General features: G+C 42.0%; 1 protein-coding gene across 1 annotated transcript in view; it reads right to left on the bottom strand.

Moving 5' to 3' along the window:
- The window catches only part of vwa8 (von Willebrand factor A domain containing 8), a 387,545-nt gene that overhangs the window by 359,854 nt on the left and 4,242 nt on the right, over nucleotides 1-23,449 (bottom strand). The window contains exon 2 of the mRNA XM_067992504.1: nucleotides 22,140-22,217. Coding sequence (XP_067848605.1) covers nucleotides 22,140-22,217 — 78 coding nt within the window. The remainder of the gene's footprint in view (nucleotides 1-22,139; nucleotides 22,218-23,449) is intronic.

Here is a 23,449-nt window from a genome sequence, read left to right on the forward strand (position 1 = left end):
GGCCAACCTTAGCAGTGTGGTAAACAGCCAGTGAGATACAGTACCACAAGCTCAGTGTTCTTTCAGCCGGCCAGAGCTGCAGCACGTGGCCCGGCTTCAAAATGCTTCGACTCACCTCTACAGCCAAAGACAGGGAGAAAACAAACAGAGAAATAGTCATCCCAACACGGAAACATTTAAATAAAGTGTAAGATAGGAGTGTTGCGCACTAAAGATCTAATCACAAAAAACAAAGTTTCTACAAATGCACCCAGCGCTGGCAGCTTATCAACTGAATCACCACATTCAGCTACCATAGGCCTGTACAAGACCACAGAATATAAGGAAACACACTGCACTTCATTCCTAGTAGAGTTATTTTTTCATGCAATTTTTAACAACCAACATTGTTAAACATTGTAACAACAGAACACTATGCATCTCTTGTAGGTGGACATGGTGAGATGGGAATCCAACAGAGGTGAAAAGCTGGCGAATAGAAAGAAGGGAAAGACGGTGAGTGAGTGACTAGGTTAGTTTTATACTGGGATAATGTATGTAAACTAAAACCAGCTGCTCTGTGACCACCATAAAAACACCAAATTAACAAAGTTCAGTTTGTCCATTTCCCAGACTCCCCCGTCACAACATCCTCTTGTACTTCAAAAAACTGCAATGTTTTTGTCTCTTCCAGCCACCTGCAAAACTATTCCAACATTTATCACTGAGTAAATCAGCTCTTAAATTTACTTGTCATTAATTTCTGTTTATATGCTACTTTCCTGCCTTACTTTGAAGTCACAATCTGGATTTACTTTATCGCTGCCAGTTGATTTTTGATGAGATTTTCCCCCAAAAACACCTCTTTACTACAGTGTAAAGCTGAACCATCTCTCATCTTCCCTCACAGCTCATCCCTTTTTTCCCTACTTGGGATAAGTCTCATTGCACTTCTCTGTAACCATTCCAAGCACGTATTTATTTTTTGTAACAATTATTACAATGTTGGGTTCGGTGTCAGTGCCCGCACCTGTGTGGGGACCTCACATCCCCCTATAAACCAGAGTATGTCTTGATCTGCCCAATATCCAGGTGAAGCAAGACCCTGGGATCCAACCGAGAATCCTTGCCACTGTATTCCAGCCACCAAGTGACGCCCTTGTCACCAGGAAATGGACTGAATACGTACTATCAGACCGAGGCCCAGGCTGTAAACCAACTGACCAATGTATTTAACATTGCCCAGGTAAATAAACTGTACTCAGTACTTACAGTAATTACAAACTACAAGCCTACAAGATGGCAATTAATTCAGATGTTTGTAATTGAATAAGATTCCTTAAGCTGTGCTAAATACTTCATATTAACTACTAATGAGTCGCCATCGAAGAATAATGTAATCAAACCATGTATACCAAGGACGTCCAAAAGCACACAAGTCTCTATCTTGCCTTGAGGTGTGAAGATTAGCCAGACTGTAACTCAAGTTCTATTCAGCTTTCAAAAATCAACATCCTTAAGCCTGTTTGTACAGTGCCAGCAACAAAGAATTTAATGGATGTTAACAAAGAACAACAACAACTTGCATTTATATAGCACCTTTAATGTAGTAAAACATCCCAAGGCACTTCACGGGAGCGTTATCAAACAAAATTTGACACCGAGCTGCACAAGGAGATATTAGGACATAATAGCTAGGTTTTAAGGAGTATCTTAAAGGAGGAGAGAGAGGTGGAGAGGTTTAGGGAGGGAATTCCAGAGCTTAGGGCCTAGGCAGCTGAAGGCACGGCCACCAATAGTGGAGCGATTAAAATCGGGGATGCGCAAGAGGCCAGAACTGGAAGGAGCACAGGGATCACAGAGGGTTGTAGGGCTGGAGGAGGCTGCAGAAATAGGGAGGGGCGAGGCCATGGAGAGATTTGAAAACAAGGATGAGAATTTTAAAATCGAGGCATACCCGGACCGGAAGCCAAGGTAGATCAGCAAGCACAGTGGTGATGGGTGAATGGCACTTGGTGTGAGTTAGTATACGGGCAGCAGAGTTTTGGGTGAGCTCAAGTTTATGGAGGGTGGAAGATGGGAGGCCGGCCAGGAGAGCATTGGAATAGTCAAGTCTAGAAGTAACAAAGACTCAAATGTTGCATTTTTTTTTTACACAATCCATAGCATTCAATATTCCAGATAATTTGAGGATCAGTCTTGTTGGCCTTTTCTTAACCTTTTCAATGCATGAATATATTTTTGTGGTGTGGTAACCAAAGCTGAACAGAATACTCCAAGTGTGGCCTGACCAGTACGTGTAAAGTCTTAGCATACGGTGTACATGCAACCTCCTGTTTTGTTTATATATCCTGGATACTGGAAGTGATAAGTCTTTTCTAAGTCTCCATGTGTTACTTCAATTCAATGTACACGTGATCCACCTCTTTTCAACCTCGATGAGCAACACTTTACATTTAACACCATTAAATGTCATTGCATTTGTCTGCTAAGCTGCCTAATCAATCCAAATCATTTTCCAAATCATTGGCTGCATCCTCTGTCTCACATTGCTCTGCCTATTGTGAACAAATCGACAGTGTGTTGCAGTATCAGGTCCTGCACAGAGAATGGAAACAGGGAGCCAACCACTGGCACCTATCAGTATCTAGTCAACATCTCCTTACCCACCCCATCTGAGGATACAGTTCTCAGGAGTGTTCTCTGCCTCTTTTTTTTAAAAAACAGTTCATTGTACAGTTCCTTGTTCTACCCTAGACTTTTGTGACGATTAGTTTAAGTGTCTCATGTGGAACTGTCGTAAAAGCTTCCTGAATGTCTAAATACACAAATTGTACAGTGTGCCACTATCTACTTTACTTATAACGTCCTCAAGAAGCCACAGTAGTTTGTCAGGCAGAATCTTCACCTTCTAAATATATAGTGGCCTTTTATGACTTATTGCTGCTATACAAGCTGCCAGCCTAGCCCTCTCAATGGATTCCATTATTTTACCATTTACTGTTAGGCTAAATGGCCTTTAGTTGCCTGTGTCAGATTTGTTACCCTTTTTAAATAGAGATATTTTTCTCAGTTACTTTCCTTCTGTGCATTCATCAGAATTCATCAAACTTTTAATTTGGCTCTTTTGTTGAAGGGTCTCAAACTCAAAACGTTAACTCTCTTTCGGATGCTGGTGGAACTGCTTTGCATTTTTCAGTGTTTTCTGTTTGCGTTCCAGATTTCCAGCATTTGCAGTTTTCCTTTTTTAACCATTCTGCTCTGTACTCTTAGTACATTTAATGATGGATACGATCACAGTCGTTCATGAGAAAGGAGACAACTAAGAGGGGAGGTACCTAAGATACTGAACAGTACTGGAAAGCCAAGTCTGAATCCCTGGAAGGTAAGCCATAAAAATAGGACAACGGTGCACAGCTTCAAACTCATAAAAGGCAAAATTGGGATCAATGCCAGGAAACTGTTCTTCACTCAAAGAGTGAAGAACAGCTGGAAATAGACAGTGAAATCATTTCAGAAGCAGTTGTATGCTGTCGGGGATGAGACAAAAGGTGAAGTACTTCTGTCTTCTTTTAGTTTTGTTGAGGTTCTTTTACTTCAGTCACTCGTCATACAAAGTTTGTAAAGTTAGCTACACCAGACTTTTGTCCCCAGCATAACTCAATACAAATGTAACAAGTTTTTTCATCTGCAATGTTTGAGGGAAGAGCCAAGTTACTCTCAACAAAACAGAGGCTGTGTGATTTGTTCAGTTACATGTACAACAGAGAGCTATTGTCAAACGTGGTCAACAATTATTTAATTCAAAGCAGTCCCAATAAATGTTTTTTGGGATATTTAAGGAACTCTGGATGTGCAAATCTGAGTCAGTTTGGAACCTGCAAGAGACATAGTTCAGGCTAGCTTAGTTCCCAGTAGGAAGAAATACAAGAAAGGAAACACTGTCATTTTCTCCAATTAAATAATGGGAAGACCAAAGCCATCGTCTTCGGGCCCCGCCACAACTCCATTCCCTAGCCACCGACTCCATCACTCTCCCTGGCCAATGTCTGAAGCTGAACCAGACAGTTTTCAACCTTAGCATCCTATTTGACCCTGAGCTAAGCTTCCGGCCCCGTATTCTCAACATCACTAAGACATAGGAACAGGAGCCGGCCATTCAGCCCCTCATGCCTGCTCCGCCATTTGATAAGATCATGGCTGATCTGTGATCTAACTCCATATACCTGCCTTTGGCCCATATCCCTTAATACCTTTGGTTGCTAAAAAACTATCTATCTCACATTTAAATTTAGCAATTGAGCGAGCATCAAATGCCATTTGCGGAAGAGAGTTCCAAACTTCTACCATCCTTTGTGTGTACAAATGTTTTCTAATCTCACTCCTGAAAGGTCTGGCTCTAATTTTTAGACTGTGCCCCCTACTCCTAGAATCCCCAACCAGCGGAAATAGTTTCTTTCTATCCACCCTATCTGTTCCCCTTAATATCTTAGAAACTTCGATCAGATCACCCCTTAACCTTCGAAACTCCAGAGAATACAACCCCAATTTGTGTAATCTCTCCTCGTAACTTAACCCTTGAAGTCCGGGTATCATTCTAGTAAACCTACGCTGCACTCCCTCCAAGGCCAAAATGTCCTTCCGAAGGTGCGGTGCCCAGAACTGCTCACAGTACTCCAGGTGCGGTCTAACCAGGGTTTTGTATAGCTGCAGCATAACTTCTGCCCCCTTGTACTCCAGTCCTCTAGATATAAAGGCCAGCATTCCATTAGCCTTATTGATTATTTTCTGCACCTGTTCATGACACTTCAATGATCTATGTACCTGTACCCCTAGGTCCCTTTGGACATCCACTGTTTTTAACTTTTTACCATTTAGAAAGTACCCTGTTCTATCCTTTTTTGATCCAAAGTGGATGACCTCACATTTGCCTACATTGAATTCCATTTGCCACAGTTTTGCCCATTCACCTAATCTATCAATATCGCTTTGTAATTTTAGGTTTTCATCTACACTGCTTACAATGCCACCAATCTTTGTGTCATCGGCAAACTTAGATATGAGACTTTCTATGCCTTTATCTAAGTCGTTAATAAATAGTGAATAATTGAGACCATCTACTTCCATCCATAACATCGCCCATCTCCGCCCCGTCACAGCTCATCTGCTGCTGAAACCCTCATCCATGCCTTTGCTACCTCCAGACTCGACTATTCCAATGCTCTGCTGGCCTGCCTCCCACCTCACACCCTCCGTAAACTTGAACTCATCCAAAACTCTGCTAGCTGTATCCTAACTCGCACCAAGTCCCGTTCACCCATCACCCCTGTGATCGCTGACCTACATTGGCTCCCAGTTCAGCAACGGCTCAAATTAAAAATTCTCATTCTTGTTTTCAAATCCCTTCATGGTCTCGCCCCTCCCTATTTCTGTAACCTCCTCCTACAACACTCCGAAATCTCTGCACTCCACCAATTCTGGCCTCTTGCGCATCCCCGATTTTCATCGCTCCATCAATGGCGGCCATGCCTTCAGCTGCCTTGGCCCGAAACTCTGGAATTCCCTCCCTCAGCCTCTCCGCCACTCTCTCTTCCTTTAAGACCTCCTTAAAACCTACCTCTTCGACCAAGTTTTCAGTCACGTAATATCTCATGTGGCTCGATGTCAAATTTTGTCTGAATACGCGCCTGTGAAGCGCCTTGGGTTGTTTTACTACGTTAAAAGCGCTATAGAAATGCAAGTTGGTGTTGTTGTTGTTTTATACTGGGACAATGAAAGGTGGTTAGTGAGTTCTTGAGTTAGTTTTATACGGGGACAGTGAAAGGACAGTTGCTATTGTCGTCAAACATATAAAACTTACCTATAAAAGAAAAGTTGAGCATTTAAATTGCCTTTTGAAAAGCTCGACAGAATCTCTACTGCATTTTGTTACTGCTATTTAATTGCTTGTTCATTCATTTTTAAATAAAGTCGCTAAGTAGTATAAACTTAATACATGATCTGATGTCGAGATGCTCTACCTTTTATCAAAGAAGGGAGAGGGATAATGATGATCTCACAGAGGCATAGGATAATTCCAGTATCAAAAATAAATCCTGGGCACATCCCTGAAAGCTTACCTAGGTATTATGGCTACTGAAGACACTCTCAAAGAGATGGGGAGTTGGGACTCACCTATGAGAGTGATCTAAATTACAGAGACTGAAAAATCTAGAGTAAGAAGCATAGAAAAGACCCAAAAATTTAATAATGATGGCAGTGGTCAGATTTCTGGATGAGCAACAAAGTTACAATCAGAATGAATGGGCCCCAAGTCTGACAGATGATATTCAATGTAGATAAATGTAGTGTTATGCATGTGCGTAGGGATAATATCAAGTATCTGTATACTGTGCTGGCTGCTAAATTAAAGTCTGTTGAACTGGAAAGAGACCTAGGTGTTATAATGTATGAGTCTCTAAAGGTTCACAATCAGTGCAAAAACAAATAGAATATTTTGATCTATAGCTAGGACAATCCAATAAAACACAAAAAGCACCAGCTTGCATTTATATAGTGCCTTTAATGTAGTAAAACGTCCCAAGGCGCTTCACAGAAGCGGAATCAGCCAAAAATTGACAGCGAGCCAAAGAAGGAGATATTAGGACAGGTGACCAAAGGCTTGGTCAAAGAGGTAGGTTTTAAGGAGCATCATAAAGGAGGAGAGAGTGGCGGAGAGATTTTGGGAGGGAAGCCACTTTCAATTAACCAGAGTAGACTGCACCACTCATTGAACTCAGACAGTGATCTTATCAAAGAGATTAGGCATAAACTATTGGAGCTTAATTCTCACACTAAGAGTTCACCTGAAATCCACAATTCGACAGACTACTGATTTCAGTTTCATTCGACAGCCAAATATCTTTCATATATTGACTGGGGATTTCATGTTGATTTTCTTGTACTGGCTTTGAATTGTTAAGTTAACTTTCTTTGTTTAAAAAACAAATAGAATACAGTGGTGCCAAAATTTACTGTACTGCAATTAACGAATCAGAAATTTCCAACACCACAAAGATGCTCCTTAAAACCTTCCTCTTTGACCAAGCCTTTGGTCACCTGTCCTAATATCTCCTTCTTTGGCTCGCTGTCAATGTTTGGCTGATTACGCTTCTGTGAAGCGCCTTGGGACGTTTTACTACATTAAATGCACGTTGTTGTCAAACTGAGCAAATAAACTGCTTCCCATGTTAAATAAATTACCCTGTGGTTTTGTTAAACAGGATATTGATTACTCCTGAACCAGCAGGTACACAATTTAGCACCTATCTTGTAATCAATGTGTATTGTTGGGTTATTCTTACATATGAAATGGTCAAAACAAAAGCTCAGGCAAACCTTACGGCACCATTAATTTTGCACCAACATTATAAAAGGAGCTAACGTTAATCAGTTAATCTCCATCAAAGACGGGCACCTCAGCACCTCACTCTACCGCAAGCCCACGGACAACCTCACGATGCTCCACTTTTCCAGCTTCCACCCTAACCACGTCAAAGAGGCCATCCCCTATGGACAGGCCCTGCGAATACACAAGGTCTGCTCAGACGAGGAGGAACGCGATGGACACCTACAGACGCTGAAAGACGCCCTAGTAAGAACGGGATATGACGCTCGACTCATCGATCGACAGTTCCGACGGGCCACAGCAAAAAATCGCATAGACCTCCTCAGGAGACTAACACGGGACGCAACCAACAGAGTACCCTTTGTCGTCCAGTACTTCCCCGGAGCGGAGAAACTACGCCATGTTCTCCGCAGCCTTCAACATGTCATCAATGACGACGAACACCTCGCTATGGCCATCCCCACACCTCCACTACTCGCCTTTAAACAGCCACCCAACCTCAAACAGACCATCGTTCGCAGCAAATTACCTAGCTTTCAAGAGAACAGCGTCCACGACATCACACAACCCTGCCGCGGTAACCTCTGCAAGACATGCCAGATCATCGACACAGATACCACCATCACACGAGAGGACACCACCCACCAGGTGCATGGTTCATACTCCTGTGACTCGGCCAACGTTGTCTACCTCATACGTTGCAGGAAAGGATGCCCCAGAGCATGGTACATTGGCGAGACCATGCAGACACTGCGACAACGGATGAACGGACACCGCGCAACAATCGCCAAACAGGAGGGTTCCCTCCCAGTCGGGGAATACTTCAGCAGTCAAGGACATTCAGCCACCGACCTTCGGGTAAGCATACTCCAAGGCGGCCTTCGAGACACACGACAACGCAAAATCGTCGAGCAGAAATTGATTGCCAAGTTCCGTACCCATGAGGACGGCCTCAACCGGGATCTTGGGTTCATGTCACGCTACACGTTACCCCACCAGCGAACAAATGTTATCTGTTTTTAATATAACGGGTCAGTTGCTGTCTTTTCTATGTTTCTACCTCTCTATCTCTGTTTTTTTTTGTTTGTTGTTTTTTTTGGTGATTTGTATATTCTGTGAGACCTGGCAGGTAACACCTGTCTGTCTGCACACTGATTGCCTTGGCAACGGGCAGTTGAAAAAACTGTCTGTACTCACCAAGCATTGTTCTGTGAATTATAAATGCGACTTCATTTCGAGGATTTCATTTCCACATCGTTCACCTGAGGAAGGAGGTAGCCTCCGAAAGCTTGTGAATTTAAAATAAAATTGCTGGACTATAACTTGGTGTTGTAAAATTGTTTACAATTGTCAACCCCAGTCCATCACCGGCATCGCCACATCAGTTTTTGAGGCAGCGGAGAGAACAAGTTCTTTGAAAATGCAGACAATGATTACAATTGCAGAATCCAGAGGTGAAATGCTATAATTACTAGATGTACTCGGGTGTTTTTCCAACAGGTGGTTTCATTTCAATGCACCTTTTTCTAAATTTGTTTCTTTAACTGGATGATTTCCATTGGCCTTGCCCATAAGCAGACAAGAGCAAGTGTAGCCCTAAGGGGAAAGGGGCTTAGAGAGAGGGATAATTAGACCAGAAGTGCAGACACAAGATTTTTAGAAAGATACTAGTAGATCTTCCATGGCAAGGTGAGTCAGAGGATTCGTCATTCTACAACACAATAGGTGTTGAAGTAATGCAGGGAATAGATCAGGGCCACTGACTGATAGCAACCGAATAAGTCAAATTCCATTTAATTAACATGTATTCTGGGATTTTTCGAGGTGCTTTGGCAATTGAATTTAAAAACCCTGCCCTTTATTCTGTGAAAACTATGAACAAGTGGCATATATATATATTTCTTTATTCATGCATTTAGATTTTCTCCCTTACTATTTTTAAAGCTGAGAATGCACAGCAAGATGATGTGGAAGATGCACCAATTGGATACAAATACCTGGTATTTACCAGTATTGAGGAGCGAAAATGGGGTTCAGCTACACTTGGGACAATCCCGTGCTTTGGTAGCATGGGGTGAATCCGAGGCTTTTTTAACGCTGACAGATGATCCTGCACCTCAATAGCACTGAGATATGGCCCTGGAAGTTGACAGAATTGGAGTGGGAGTCCTGGAATTTGACATAACTACAATGGGGCTGCTAGAGTTTGGCAGCATTGGCGGGGGGGGGGGGTCCTTTGATATGACATCATTACAGAGGGCGAACCTGGGGTTTGCACAAGTGGGAGTTTCTTGGTGTCTGTCAGCAGTGAGGGAAGGGGCAGGGCAGAGCAGAGCACAGTCAGCAGTGGATGGATGGGAGATCCCATGACTGGGGGCAGTGTTTTGTGACAGTGAAGTTGCATTACCAATTGGTTCCTGGACATGTATCTTTGTGTCTGTCCATTGCTGTCTCACTCTCTCTCACAGCTATGATAAAATGCAAACATTCTAATTGCCAACTATCAATAAAACAACTTGCATTTATAGAGCATCTTTAACATAGAAAAACATCCTAACACAGGTGATAATTAGAACTTGCAAAATTTAGCTCATTTGTTTTTTTGTTAATTTTATCAAATAAGGAAAGAGGCTGTATGTGGACTTCAGCTGTTAAAAGTTAAAATGTTTATGTCAACATAACAGGTAATAGTCAGGTGATATATTAGATGCAATTTGCTTCAAAATTCAACTTTTTTTGAAAGTGGAACTCAATTACAGTGGAGAAAGACAGTGCCTCTCTCTGAGTTTAATGCACTTTCTGAAATTTGAAGAATACAGCATAGAAGTTACATGCAATTAGTCTATTTTTTCTCTCTCACAACACAAAATCCTGGTTTGAAAAAAATACACAGCAGTTTTAGGAAAAATAATTTTACCTGAATAAAGATGTTAAAAATTGTCCTCTAGCAGTCCTTCAAATAATTTTGAAAAATATTTGAGCAGGAACTGCTGGAATCTAAAGGAAAATATTCCATGAGTACAACTGAATGAACAGTGCAGATGCCTGCTAGGAAATTAGGTACAATGCATATGCTCAGGCTGCGGAAACCAAATCCAGTCCACAAACTCACAGCTGTGAGCAAAATTATCAAGTTCAAGCCCAGGATTTCAGGAGAGACTTCAAGAAAAAACTCTAGTGAATTAAGAAATGTCATTTTTTTCATTTTTACTTTGTTGAAATCTTTATTCTGGACAAAGAAATTTCAGTTACTGAGGAAAAAAATGGACAAAAAAAATTTCAAAAAGCATCTTGAATGACTTTTGGGAACCTGGTGGCTAGATGCCACTGTTGCAATGATGAGTTTACATAGGCAAAACCCATTAGAAATGTGGACAGAGGAATTTATAAAAAGAAAAAGTTGACAAAATGTCTGACAAAACATAAAGTCTAGTTGTGCAGACAGCAAGAACATGCAGTTGCAGGGTTTTTATTAATTTTATTATAGATAGATGTCTAATATCAAATATATACATATCCAGTCCCCAATTTAAAGTCATACATGCTGTCCTTATTTTGATACAATACAGTAGTTGAATTTTATACGGCAACCATAACATGAAATGAATGGGAGAGTGAAGGTCTTGTAACTACAACACTGTGCCAGTGTGGAGGCATAAGACATAAGAGACGGAAGGATCAGCAACCTCAGAGGAGTCAACAGGAGAACCTCCAGGATCATGGTTATGTGAAGCTTGTGGTAAACAACGTCGAGTATGTACCGTCTGGCATAGTCATCGATGCACCCATCTAATGTGAACTTTGCTCCCTTCTTTGTTGGCATTGTCACTCAGGTACGAGGGACACACTACTATTTATAGTTAAATAACAAAATTGACACTTTGGGAAGCATATAAGTACAGCTGCTTGGTGTCTCGGAGTTCCTCTCCAGTGCAGATGGAGGAGCTGGTGAAAGCAAAACTAAGGTGTGCCAGCACCACCACTGGCAGGAGTGTTTAATTACAGAAGCAATTGCTATTATATACGCAGATATAGGAATTTATAATGAGAAAAGTTGGCACAAAGGTGTGACAGCAGGAAGAAAATAGGAATGTGTGCAGATTTAATAGTTTTAGTACATCACATAAATGGTTGGGTCTACAGCCTTCTCCTGATAATTCCAATTCGCTTTTGCCCCGGAAAACTTTGAATTATCCAGTAATTTTGAATTAAGTGACAAGAAACAGAGCAAGGTAGGAATTTAGATAATCTGAACTAAGCAACTTTGAATTAAGAGTTGACTGTACATATGTAATAATTAATAAACAAAATATCTGGAGAGAACTGGGTTCTAAATTCATTGTTCCATTTATCCTACAAGTTTCATTTAAAAAATTGCTCTACAGTTTTCACACTGATCACCCGGGTAGTGAGGAGCAGAAAACTGGACAGGGGGATCTCGTTCAGTATCGAAGGGCAGGTGTTCACATGTCAACCAAGGAGCAACAACAATGGTCCAAGAAGGATAGCGAGAGTACAAGTGGTAGGGGGTAGTGCTTGAACAAAACACAAGGGAAAAAACACTCCAAAAAAGTAATAAAGCATTCCTCAACTTCAGAAATGATTAAGTCAGTATTTACGCAACACAGACAATTTTGTGAGGCGCTCAACAAATCACTTTGGACTTTGGATAAACTCTGACGCAACACATTTAAGTGACTGATTTACTAACTCAGTGTTTATTTACATAAGACCTAAGAAGCACTCGCTTTCAAAACAAAGCTCAGGATCTGATGATGCGGGACTTGATCATGAAGTTTGTCTGCTTGTTATTGAGATAAGCAGACAGTATCGGGACATAAATCCCCTTTCACCATATCTGAAAACAGATGTGGGAGGAAACGGTAAAAAATAGAAGCTTACTTTCCCAATAACTTAGTGAGTAAATGCAACATGTGAAATGGCACCTAGCCATTCATACAAGGATAATGCAAGGTTCAAACCCTGGTCTGTGTTTATTTAGAGGCACTATTGTCCTAATTGTTCCCCATTGCTGCTCACAATCCCACAACCCATCCCCAGCTTGTGCTCCTGTTCACAATCACTACCCCCCAATCCATCCCCAGCTTGTGTTCCTGTTCACAATCACTACCCCCCAATCCATCCCCAGCTTGTGTTCCTGTTCACAATCACTACCCCCCAATCCATCCCCAACTTGTGCTCCTGCTCACAATCACTACCCCCCAATCCATCCCCAACTTGTGTTCCTGTTCACAATCACTACCCCCCAATCCATCCCCAACTTGTGTTCCTGTTCACAATCACTATTCACTGGACCCTGTCCCCAGCTTGCACCTCCTGCTCACAATCACCATTTACTGCCTGAAGTACATGCACGTAGATACGGAGTAAGGAGCAGATCAATCCTGCAAATCCTCTTTCCGCTCCCTCCCCCACCCCCGACTCCTCCAAGTCAGATAGCCAATACTTGCTATGCACCTTCACCTGTAAAGAATGGCCACTGAGCTGAGGGTACAGCAGGGCAGTTGCCACTAATGAAATTACCTAAGCAAGAGTTACCACTTTCAGGATGCAGCAGTAAAATGAGAAAATTGGAAAGGAGTGATCTAGATCAACTTTTGGCTTTGATCTCTAGCTCCTTCTGCACCTGACAAGTTAACATCCGAGTTACTTTAGTCCTATCACATAACTTTTGGCCCATATATTTAGCGGTTCGATGTCCACTGGCTCGACAACACCGGTGAACGACCAGAAAACACAAATAGAAAGTACGCAGTAAAACTCAACCCCAAAACCATCAGCCCTAAAGGCCAAGTTTCTATTATCATAAAGCAAGGCTGCTTTGATCACATGTTAACAAAATATTAAAATTGACAGCAGCTTAAATAATAAATGAATTGTTTTTCTATCAAGCAAATTGCTATCTGTGTGATGCACTGTACAAACAGATCTTGTTCTGTGAAGATTGCAGACGTCATTGCAAAAGGAAAGCAAACAATGAAATACATTTGTGGGGTTTACATCATTGCCTGGTCAGCTGATGTAGGCAGAATGCAATCCGTACAAGCTGGCACTCGAGCAGCATCACATCATATTACCAAAATATATTACCAAAATAATATCAATAACCTGTCCAATTCAATTTTACCAAAATAATCAAACTGTATTAATAGCCTGCTTAATTTTATATTACCAAAATAATCAAACTGTATCTATAACCTGCCCAATTTTATATTACCAAAATAATCAAACTGTATCTATAACCTGCCCAATTTTATATTACCAAAATAATCAAACTGTATCTATAACCTGCCCAATTTTATATTACCAAAATAATCAAACTGTATCATTAACCTGCCCAATTTTATATTACCAAAATAATCAAACTGTATCTATAACCTGTCCAACTTTATATTACCAAAATAATCAAACTCCAATTATAAACACGACATTAAAATAATCAGTTTTAGCAAAACAACCTGAGCTGAAACAAACATCACGGGGAAGGGTTCCTCAATGCAATAGGTGTGGACAACACATTACACCCACACCAGGTGGAAACCTTCAACTCAAGAGTCTGGACCTTTCTATCAACCAAATAGCCCGTTTGCAGCCACAAAGTAGGTGACAACCTGTTTAAGATGAAAATGTCTCAATACAGCAATAAAAACTTGTATTTATATAGCGCCTTCAATGTAGTAAAACGTCCCGAGGCGCTTCACAGGAGCATTAATGACAAAATTTGACACCAAGCCATATATGGAGATATTAGGACTGGTGACCAAAAAGCTTAGTCAATGAGGTAGGTTTTAAGGAGCGTCTTAAAGGAGACGAGAGAGGTGGAGAGATTTAAAGAGGGAATTCAGAGCTTAGGGCAATAACAACATGCATTTATGTAGCACTTTTAAGGTAGGAAAATGTCCCAAGGTGCTACACAGAAGCATACTCAGGCAAAGATTGACACCAAATAGGATACATTGGGAGAGGAGACTAAAAGCTTAATCAAAGAGAGACATTAAAAATTATGATGGGTTTTGATAGAGTAGTTAGGGAGAATGTGTTTCCATTGGCAGGAGGGTCAGTAACCAGAGGACACAAATTTAAGGAAATTGGCAAAAGAACCAGAGGGACGACGAGGAGATTTTTTTTTAAACGCACCAAGTTATGATGATCTGGAATGCATTGTAAGATTCTATGAAATACATTCTAGAAATTAATTGCCTTTGCTACACAAGCTGTTCTGCTTCCCCCAGTCTGAAAATTCAAACCTCCCCATTTCAGTGCTGTGGCAGGGACGGAAAGCAGAATAGAGAGATTCAAACACAGAGTTGCAGGAAAGATGGGCACAGATTTGGAAGGCAAAAACAAATATAAGGACTTTGGGAAGAGAGGTTGGAGATGGGGTAGTAGTTTGCAAGGACAGAGGGATCGAGGGTGGATTTTTTGAGGAGCGATGTCATGACCTGAGTTTTGAAAGGGAGGAGAACAGTATCTGAGGAGAGGAAACAGTTCACAACGTCAGCTAGCATGGGAGCCAGGAATGGAAGTTGGGTGATCAGAAGTTTAGAAAGAAAGAAAGGCAGAAAGACAACGAAGAAAGAAAGAGAAGGAAGAAAGAAAAAGAGAATGAAGGAAGGAAGATTTGCATTTGTATAGCCTTTCACAACCTCAGGATGTCCCAAAGCACTTAACAGCCAATGAAATACTTTTGAAGTGTAGTTAGTCATTGTTGTAATGTAGGAAACACGGCAGCCAATTTGCGCACAGCAAGGTCCCACAAACAGCAATGTGATAATGACCAGATTAACTGTTTTAGAGATGTTGGTTGAGGGATAAATATTGGCCAAGGCACCAGGGGGAACTCCCCTGCTCTTTTTCGAAATAGTGCCATGGGATCTTTTACGCCCACCTGAGGGGGCAGACGGGATCGCAGTTTAATGTCTCATCCGAAAGACGGCACCTCCGTTTGGCTTGGTGGGCAAGGAGAGGGGAAATGTGGCAGAGGCAGCTGAACGGATGGTCTCAATCTTAGTGACAAAGAAGTCTATGAGCTCCGCGCACTTGTTGTCGGAGGTGAGGGTGGAGAATGCAGGCGAGAGGGCTAGAAGGAGATGGTTGTGGAAGAGAGAAGCCGAGGTTATCTTTGCATTCCAGGATGACACTAGAGTACTGAGCAGCTTTGGCAGACCCGGTTGTGCTTGATGTAGTCCAGCCAGCTCTAGTGATGAATGGCTAAAGCAATTGTGCGCTAGGTACGCTGAAGTCCACATCCTTTGGACTTGAGAGACAGAAGATGGGGGCCAAATCAGAGGGAACAACCAGGGTGGAAGAGTAAACGTTTTACAGGGACTAAGGGCATCAAAGGCAGAAGTGAGGGAGTGATTGAGCAGATCAGAAGCTGCTGAAATACTTTGACAAACTGAGGGCCAAAGGCTAGACAGTTGGGGCTTTGAAAATACAGTTGTAAGTGACTTGGGGGAGTGTTTTTTCCAGGGATGAGCACAGAGGTAAGTGGGGTTGGAAGGGAGATATGAATAGTGAGAGATACAAAGAAGTGATCAGAGATGGCCTTATCTGTGATTGAGGCAATGGCAACAGAGAAGTCTGGTGAGATGGCAAGGTCGAGAGGGTGGCCGTGACTAACGGGTACCAGAGTAATATTCTTAGCACTCATATTGCGCCAAAGACTGAACTGATCAATAGCAACTGCCAGTCACCAACAATCATGAAGGGGACAGCTAGATAGCAGACGGGTTTATGACAAAAATATCACATCAAAACACTTGAGACTGCAGATTAATGGGAATTGCTTCAACTACCAGAATCATAGAGCACAGATGGAGGCCATTTGGCCCATCGTGTCTGCGCTGGCTCTTTGAAAGAGCTATTCAATTAGTCCCACTTCCCCCCTGCTCTTTCCTGATAGCCCTGTAATTTTTTCCCCTTCAAGGGTATAGAGGGATATGGGCCAAGTGCAGGCAACTGGGACTAGCGTAGTGGTATAAACTGGGCAAGTGGACATGTTGGGCCGAAGGGCCTGTTTCCATGTTGTAAACTTCTATGATTCTAAGTATTTATCTAATTCCTTTTTGAAAGTTACGATTGAATCTGTTTCCACCACCCTTTCAGACAGTGCATTCCAGATCATAACAACTCACTGCATAAAATAATTTCTCATCTCCACCCTGATTCTTTTGCCAATTACCTTAACTCTATCTCCTCTGGTTACTGACCCTCCTGCCACTGGAACCAGTTTCTCACTATCTACTCTACCAAAACCCATCATGATTTTGAATGCCTCTGTCAAACCTCCCCTTAACCTTCTCTGCTCTAAGGAAAACAATCCCAGCTTCTCTAGTCCCTCCACATAACTGAAGTCCCTCAACCCTGGTATCATTCTAGTAAATCTCCTCTGAACCCTCTCCAAGGTCTTGACATCCTTCCTAAAGTGTGATGCCTAGAATTGAAAACAATACTCCAGCTAAGGCCTCACCAGTGATTTATGAAGTTTAGCATAACTTCCTTGCTTTTGTACTCTCATGCCTCTATTTATAAAGCCAAGGATCCCATATGCTTTTTTTAAACAGCTTTATCAACTTGTCCTGCCACCTTCAAAGATTTGTGTATGTAAACTCCCAAGTCTCTCTGCTCCTGTATCTGCTTTAAAATTGTACCATTTAGTTTATGTTGCCTCTCCTTATTTTTCCTTTCAAAAGGCATCACTTCATACTTCTCTGCATTAAATTTCATCTGCCATTTGTCTGCCCATTTCATCAATCTGCCTTTGTCCTCCTGAAGTCTGCTACTAGCATCCTCACTGTTTACTACATTTCCCAGCTTTGTGTCATCTGAACTTTGAAACTTTGAAATTATGTGTCCCCTTCCCCCCGCCCCCCCCCCCATACCAAAGTCCAGGTCATTAATATACATCAAAACAGCAGTGGTCCTAATACTGACCCCTGGGGGACACCATTGTATACTTCCCCCCAGTCTGAAGAACAACCAATCACCACTACTCTCTGCTTTCTGTCTTTTAGCCAATTTTGTATCCACCCTGCCACTGTCCCTTTAATCTCATGGGCTTCAATTTTGCTAACAAGTCTATTATGTGGCATTTTATCAAATGTCTTCTGAAAGTCCGGATACACAACATCAAATGCATTACCTTCATCAACCCTCTTTGAAGAACTCAATCAAGATGGTCAGACACGATTTGCCTTTAACAAATCCGTGCTGGCTATCGTTTATTAACCCATGTTCTTCCAAGTGACAATTAATTTTGACCCGGATTATTGTCTCTCGAAGTTTCCCCACCACTGACATTAGGCTGACCAGCCTATAGTTACCTGCTTTATCTCTCTCCCCTTTTTTGAACAGGGGTGTAATATTTGCACCACTCCCATATCCAAGGAGAATTAAAAGATTGTGACCAAAGCCTCAGCTATTTCCAGCCTTATTTCCCTCAGCAACCTAGGATGCATCTCATCTGGACCAAGTACTTTGAGTACTACCAATCGTTTAAGTACTTCCTCTTTATCTATTTCTATCCTATCCAATTTCTCTACCCCCTACTCCTTTACTGTGACATTAGCAGCAGCCTCTTCTTTAGTGAAGACAGTTGCAAAGTACTCATTTAGCACCTCAGCCTGCGGCGAGTGACTCATCTCCTGACTCTGTGGCGAGTGACTCACCTCCCGACTCCCCAAAGCCTTTCCACCATCTACAAGGCACAAGTCAGGAGTGTGATGGAATACTCTCCACTTGCCTGGATGAGTGCAGCTCCAACAACACAAGAAGCTCGACACCATCCAGGACAAAGCAGCCCGCTTGATTGGCACCCCATCCACCACCCTTAACATTCACTCCTTTCACCATCGGCGCACTGTGGCTGCAGTGTGTACCATCCACAGGATGCACTGCAGCAACTCGCCAAGGCTTCTTCGACAGCACCTCCCAAACCCCTGACCTCTACCATCTAGAAGGACAAGGGCAGCAGGCATATGAGAACACCACCACCTGCACGTTCTCCTCCAAGTCACACACCATCTCGACTTGGAAATATATCGCCATTCCTTCATCGTCGCTGGGTCAAAATCCTGGAACTCCCTTCCTAACAGCACTGTGGGAGAACCATCACCACACGGAATGCAGCGGTTCAAGGCGGTGGCTCACCGCCACCTTCTCAAGGGCAATTAGGGATGGGCAATAAATGCTGGCCTCGCCAGCGACGCCCACATCCCATGAACGAATAAAAAAAAGCCATGACCTCTGCCTCAAGATGATTTATTTTTTGGTCCTTAAATCGGCCCCACCTTTGAGTACACTTTTACTCTTTATATAAAATACTTCAGTGTTCCCTTTAATGTTACCCGCTAACCCTTTTCATACATTCTCTTTGCCCTCTTATTTCCTTTTTCAGTACATTTCTGCACTTCCTGTATTCTGCTTGATTCTTTACTGTGTTATGAACCTGACATTTATCATAAGCTTTCTTTTTCTATCTCATTTTAATCCCAATTTCTTTAGTCATCAAGGGAGCTCTAGCTTTGGATGCCATTCCTTTTCCCCTCATAGGAATGTGTCCAGTCTGTATCTGAACAACCTCTTCCTTGAAGGCCAGTAAATTGCTCATTTAATGTTTTACCTGATAATCCTTGTTTCCATTCCACCTGGGCCTGGACACTTTTCAACTCACTGAAATTGGCCCTCTTTCAGTTGAGTATCTTCACCTTTGATTATTTCTTGTCCTTTTCCATAGCTACTCTAAACCTAATCATGAAATTTTGTAGCACAAAAGGAGGCCATTCGACCCATCACATCTGCACCAGCTCTCTGAAAGTGCTGCCCCATTCCCCTGCTCTTTCCCCATAACCTCTTAAATTTGTTTTTTTCAAATTCTTTTCCACTTCCCTTTTAAAAGTTGTTATGGATTCTGCTTCCACCACTGTTTCACCTTGTCTTAACAACCTTCTGCACAAAAAAAAAGTTTCTACTAATCATTCCCTTTGTTCTTTTAGAGCTTACCTTAAATTTATGCCTTCTCATTACTGGCTTACTGACTAATGGAAATAGTGTGTTCGGATTTACACCATCAGAACCCCTCATAATTCTGAACACCTTGATGAGATCTCCTCTTAACCGTCTTTGCTCTACTGAAAAAAAGCACCAGTTTCTCGAGTCTGTCCTCATAATAAAACCCTCTCATCGTTCGTATTATCTCTTCTGCACTCTCTCCATGTCCTTAACATCCTTTCTATAGTAGGCCATCCAAAACTGGATGCAATATTCTAACTGCAGCCTAAACAATGATTTGTATAGGTTTGGCATTACCACTTCGCTTTTGGACTTATGACCCGAATTATGAAACCTAGACTCACAGGTACTTTCATTTTAAACAGCTTTATTAACTTGTCTTTCCATTTTTGAAGATTTGGGTACCTGAACCCCAAAGTCCCTCTTCTCCTCCACTCCTTTGAAAGCTTTACCATTGACTCTATATGTTCTTTCTGATTCTTCTTCCCAAAAATTATCACCTCACATTTCTCCACATTAAATTTCATTTGACCTATACTTTCCCAATCTATGGCCTCCTTAAGTTGCTTACAGCCCTTTTCACAGTTAACTAAACACTCTAGATAGCTAACATCAGGCAATAAGTTACAAAACTACGCACCCCTTTTTACACAGCAATCTTCACCCTCAGACAGCTAAAAGATGTGAAACTTAACATTTTATGTACAGGTAATACAAATTTGAATTAATAGGGATACGGTGAGGAACAGTCTATTTCAGGAAAGAACACATGGTTTGTCTTTCACTCTCTCACATGGTACATTTTCTATGGACAAATACAAGTACACTAGCCTAGTGGTTGTGCAACTGGTAATCCAGAGGCCTAGGCTGATAATCCAGAGAACGTGAGTTCAAATACCACCATGGCAGTTTGAGAATTTGAATTCAGTTTTTTTTTAAATCTGGAAATAAAAAACAGGCATCTGTAAAAGTGAACATGATGCTGTCGGATTATCGTAAAAGCACAACTGGTTCACTAATGTCCTTGAGGGAAGGAAATCTGCCGTCCTTAGCCAGTTTGGCCTATATGTGGCTCCAGTCCCCACACCAACGTGGTTGACTCTTCGCTCACCTCTGAAGTGGCCCATCAAGCCACTCAGTTGCATCAAACAGTGAGAAAGAAAAACAAGAACCAAATCGGACGGACCACTCGGATGCGACCCAAGCATCGAATCAGGACACGACAAAGGAGCAGCCAGTATTTATTTAGCTAACGGGAAGGCATTTTGATGTCGTCAGCAGTACAGAGTTAACACAGCGGATTATCAAGTTGGACTGAGGTTTGTGATCGAAGGCCACAATGGGCACTGCATACTTAGGGCACTGTGTACAATTCGAGTTTCCACAACATGAGGGGCCATCCAGACACCAGAGGCACTGCAGAGGAGAGGGACAAAGCTGATCCTCAGTGGGAAGAGCTGTGAGGACCAAATTGATAAGTGAGGGCTCTTAAGCCCCATAGAACCGTTTGGGGATGGTGGGGGGGGCCTTAAAGTATGTAAGATATATAATAGTGCAGAAAATGAATTCAGAAATGCTTTGATTTGCTAGGGCAGCAGGATAAGGTGGCACATGTCCAGGGTTGTGAAGCAGAGTCCCTGCAAAGTCCTCCTCATTAACATCTGGGGACTGGTGCCAAAGTTGGGAGAGCTGCCCCACAGTCTAGTCAAGCAATAACCTGACAGTCATACTCACAGAATCCCACCAACTAGAAGGATGAGGGCAGCAGGTGCATGAGAACACCATCACCTTCAAGTTATACACTATCAAACCTGGAGTACTGTGTACATTTTGGTCTCCTTACCCAAGGAAGGATATACTTGCCTTAGTGGCGGTGCAACGAAGGTTCACTAGGTTGATTCCTGGGATATGAGAGTTGTCTTATGAGGAGAGGTTGATTGAATGGGCCTATATTCTCTGGAGTTTAGATGAGAGGTGATCTCATTGAAACCTATAAAATTCTTAGAGGGCTTGACAGGGTATTTCCCCTGGCGGGAGAGTCTAGAACTAGGGGGCATAGTCTCAGGATAAGGGGTCGGCCATTTAGGACTGAGATGAGAAGGAATTTCTTCACTCAAAGGGTGTTGAATCTTTGGAATTCTCTACCTCAGAGGGCTGTGGATGCCAAGTCGTTGAATATATTCAAGGCTGAGATTGATAAATATTTGGACACTAAGGGAATCAAGGGAAATGGGGATCAGGTGGGAAAGTGGAGTTGAGGTTGATGATCAGCCATGATCTTATTGAATGGCTCGAGGGGCCATATGGCCTACTCCTGCTCCTATTTCTTATGCTCTTATCCTGACCTGGACATATATTACCTTTCCTTCATCATCACCGGAACTCCCGACCTAACCGCATTGTGGGATTTACCTCACCACACGGTCTGCAGCAGTTCAAGAAGCAGGTCCACCATCCATCTTCTCAAGGGCAATTAGGACGGACAATAAATGCAAATCTTCCAAGTCATGCCCATATACCGAGAATTAATTTTTATTAAAATCATTATTCATAAGCAAGTTCCCACATAAGCAAAAGGAGGAAAATGGTTCTTTAATAATTATCAAAAATCATTTGCAACTGAAACCAATTCTCTTTAAAGCTTTCCATTCTTTTAGTCCCAACTGATGTTGTTCATTAGCATACAAAACAGAAAAATATTAATAATAATTGAATGGGAAAAGAAATCAAATTTACTTACTGTGTTTCAAGGGGACCAGTTCAGGATTTTTAGGAGATTTCAGCTTGAATTGAACATCACCAATGTTAATTGTGTCACCTACAAATTTAAAAATAGGCCGGGTAAATCTTGACATTTTCAAAAAATCTGCCATTTCAATGAACTACATTATGAGTTGAAAAGCATCCCCTGCAAATCTGACTAGTTGCAACGTACAATATCTAAATAATACCATTAAGGCTGCAGGCCTTTGTCAGTGCACTTCACTTTTCCAAAATCTTCATACCATATGTCGTCATTCCATTAGTTGTTTATTTCCAATGGACCACAGCTGCTTTAAATCATTTGCATGTCACCAGTAACAGAACCCCAAAACAGCAACACCACAGTTAACAAGCTCAACCCCTGACGTCAGTATTTATCTGCAGCAGCACATTTATTTAAAAAGTGAAAGGATATGTTTTAACTTAAAAAAAAATCATTCCCAAGATGAGTTTATCCTTCCTGACAACCTACGCCAACTCTTCATCACCCTTTGGATAAAGAAATACTGAAAGAAAGAAATACAAAAAGACTTCCAGACAGACAGAGAGAAAGAGACTTGCATTTATTGCCTTTCATGACCTCAGGATGTCCCAAAGCGCTTTACAGCCAATAAAGTACTTTTGAAGTGTAGCGTGATGTCGAATCATAGGTCATGTGCCTTTTTAATCGTACTGCCCTAGCATATTGAAGTACTTTTGAATTAATTTTCTGTAAACTATTATACATCTTATGTGCCACTTTAGAGCCTCCCGCCCAGACGGTTTTATGGAACTTAAGAGTCCTCACAGCTCTTCCCTCTGAGGATCAGCTTTGTTGCTCTCCCCTGCACTGCGTCTGGTGTCTGGATGGCCCCTCCTGTTATGGCAACTTGAATTGTACGCAGTGCCTGAAATGCACAGTGTACGTACAGTTCGCAGCCGAGAGCCCAATGTAGCCTTTGATCACAAACTTCAATCCAAGGAGATAATCTGCTGTGTTAATGGGCCATAATTTGCTGTAGCAGGACATTTAATGGCTTCTGCCATTACTTAGACTTGCCCTTGCATGTTTAGGTTTTAAAATATTTTGCGTGGCAAGTTGCTGAAAGTGCCCAGCGAGGAAAACAGGGCATCTGGGACCTGAGTGAACAGGGCAAGCAGCCGTGTATCTCCTTAACCAATTGGACTGAATGATTGTGAAATTAACAGCCCAAGGACTGAGAAGGAAATGTAAGTTAGAGAGGGTGAGAGAGAAATAAAGAGAGGGAAAAAAAGATTGGATTGAGAGAGAGAGAAAAGAGAAAGGAA

The sequence above is a fragment of the Heptranchias perlo genome, chromosome 11, assembly GCF_035084215.1.
Source record: "Heptranchias perlo isolate sHepPer1 chromosome 11, sHepPer1.hap1, whole genome shotgun sequence".
In the NCBI taxonomy this organism is placed as follows: Eukaryota; Metazoa; Chordata; class Chondrichthyes; order Hexanchiformes; family Hexanchidae; genus Heptranchias; species Heptranchias perlo.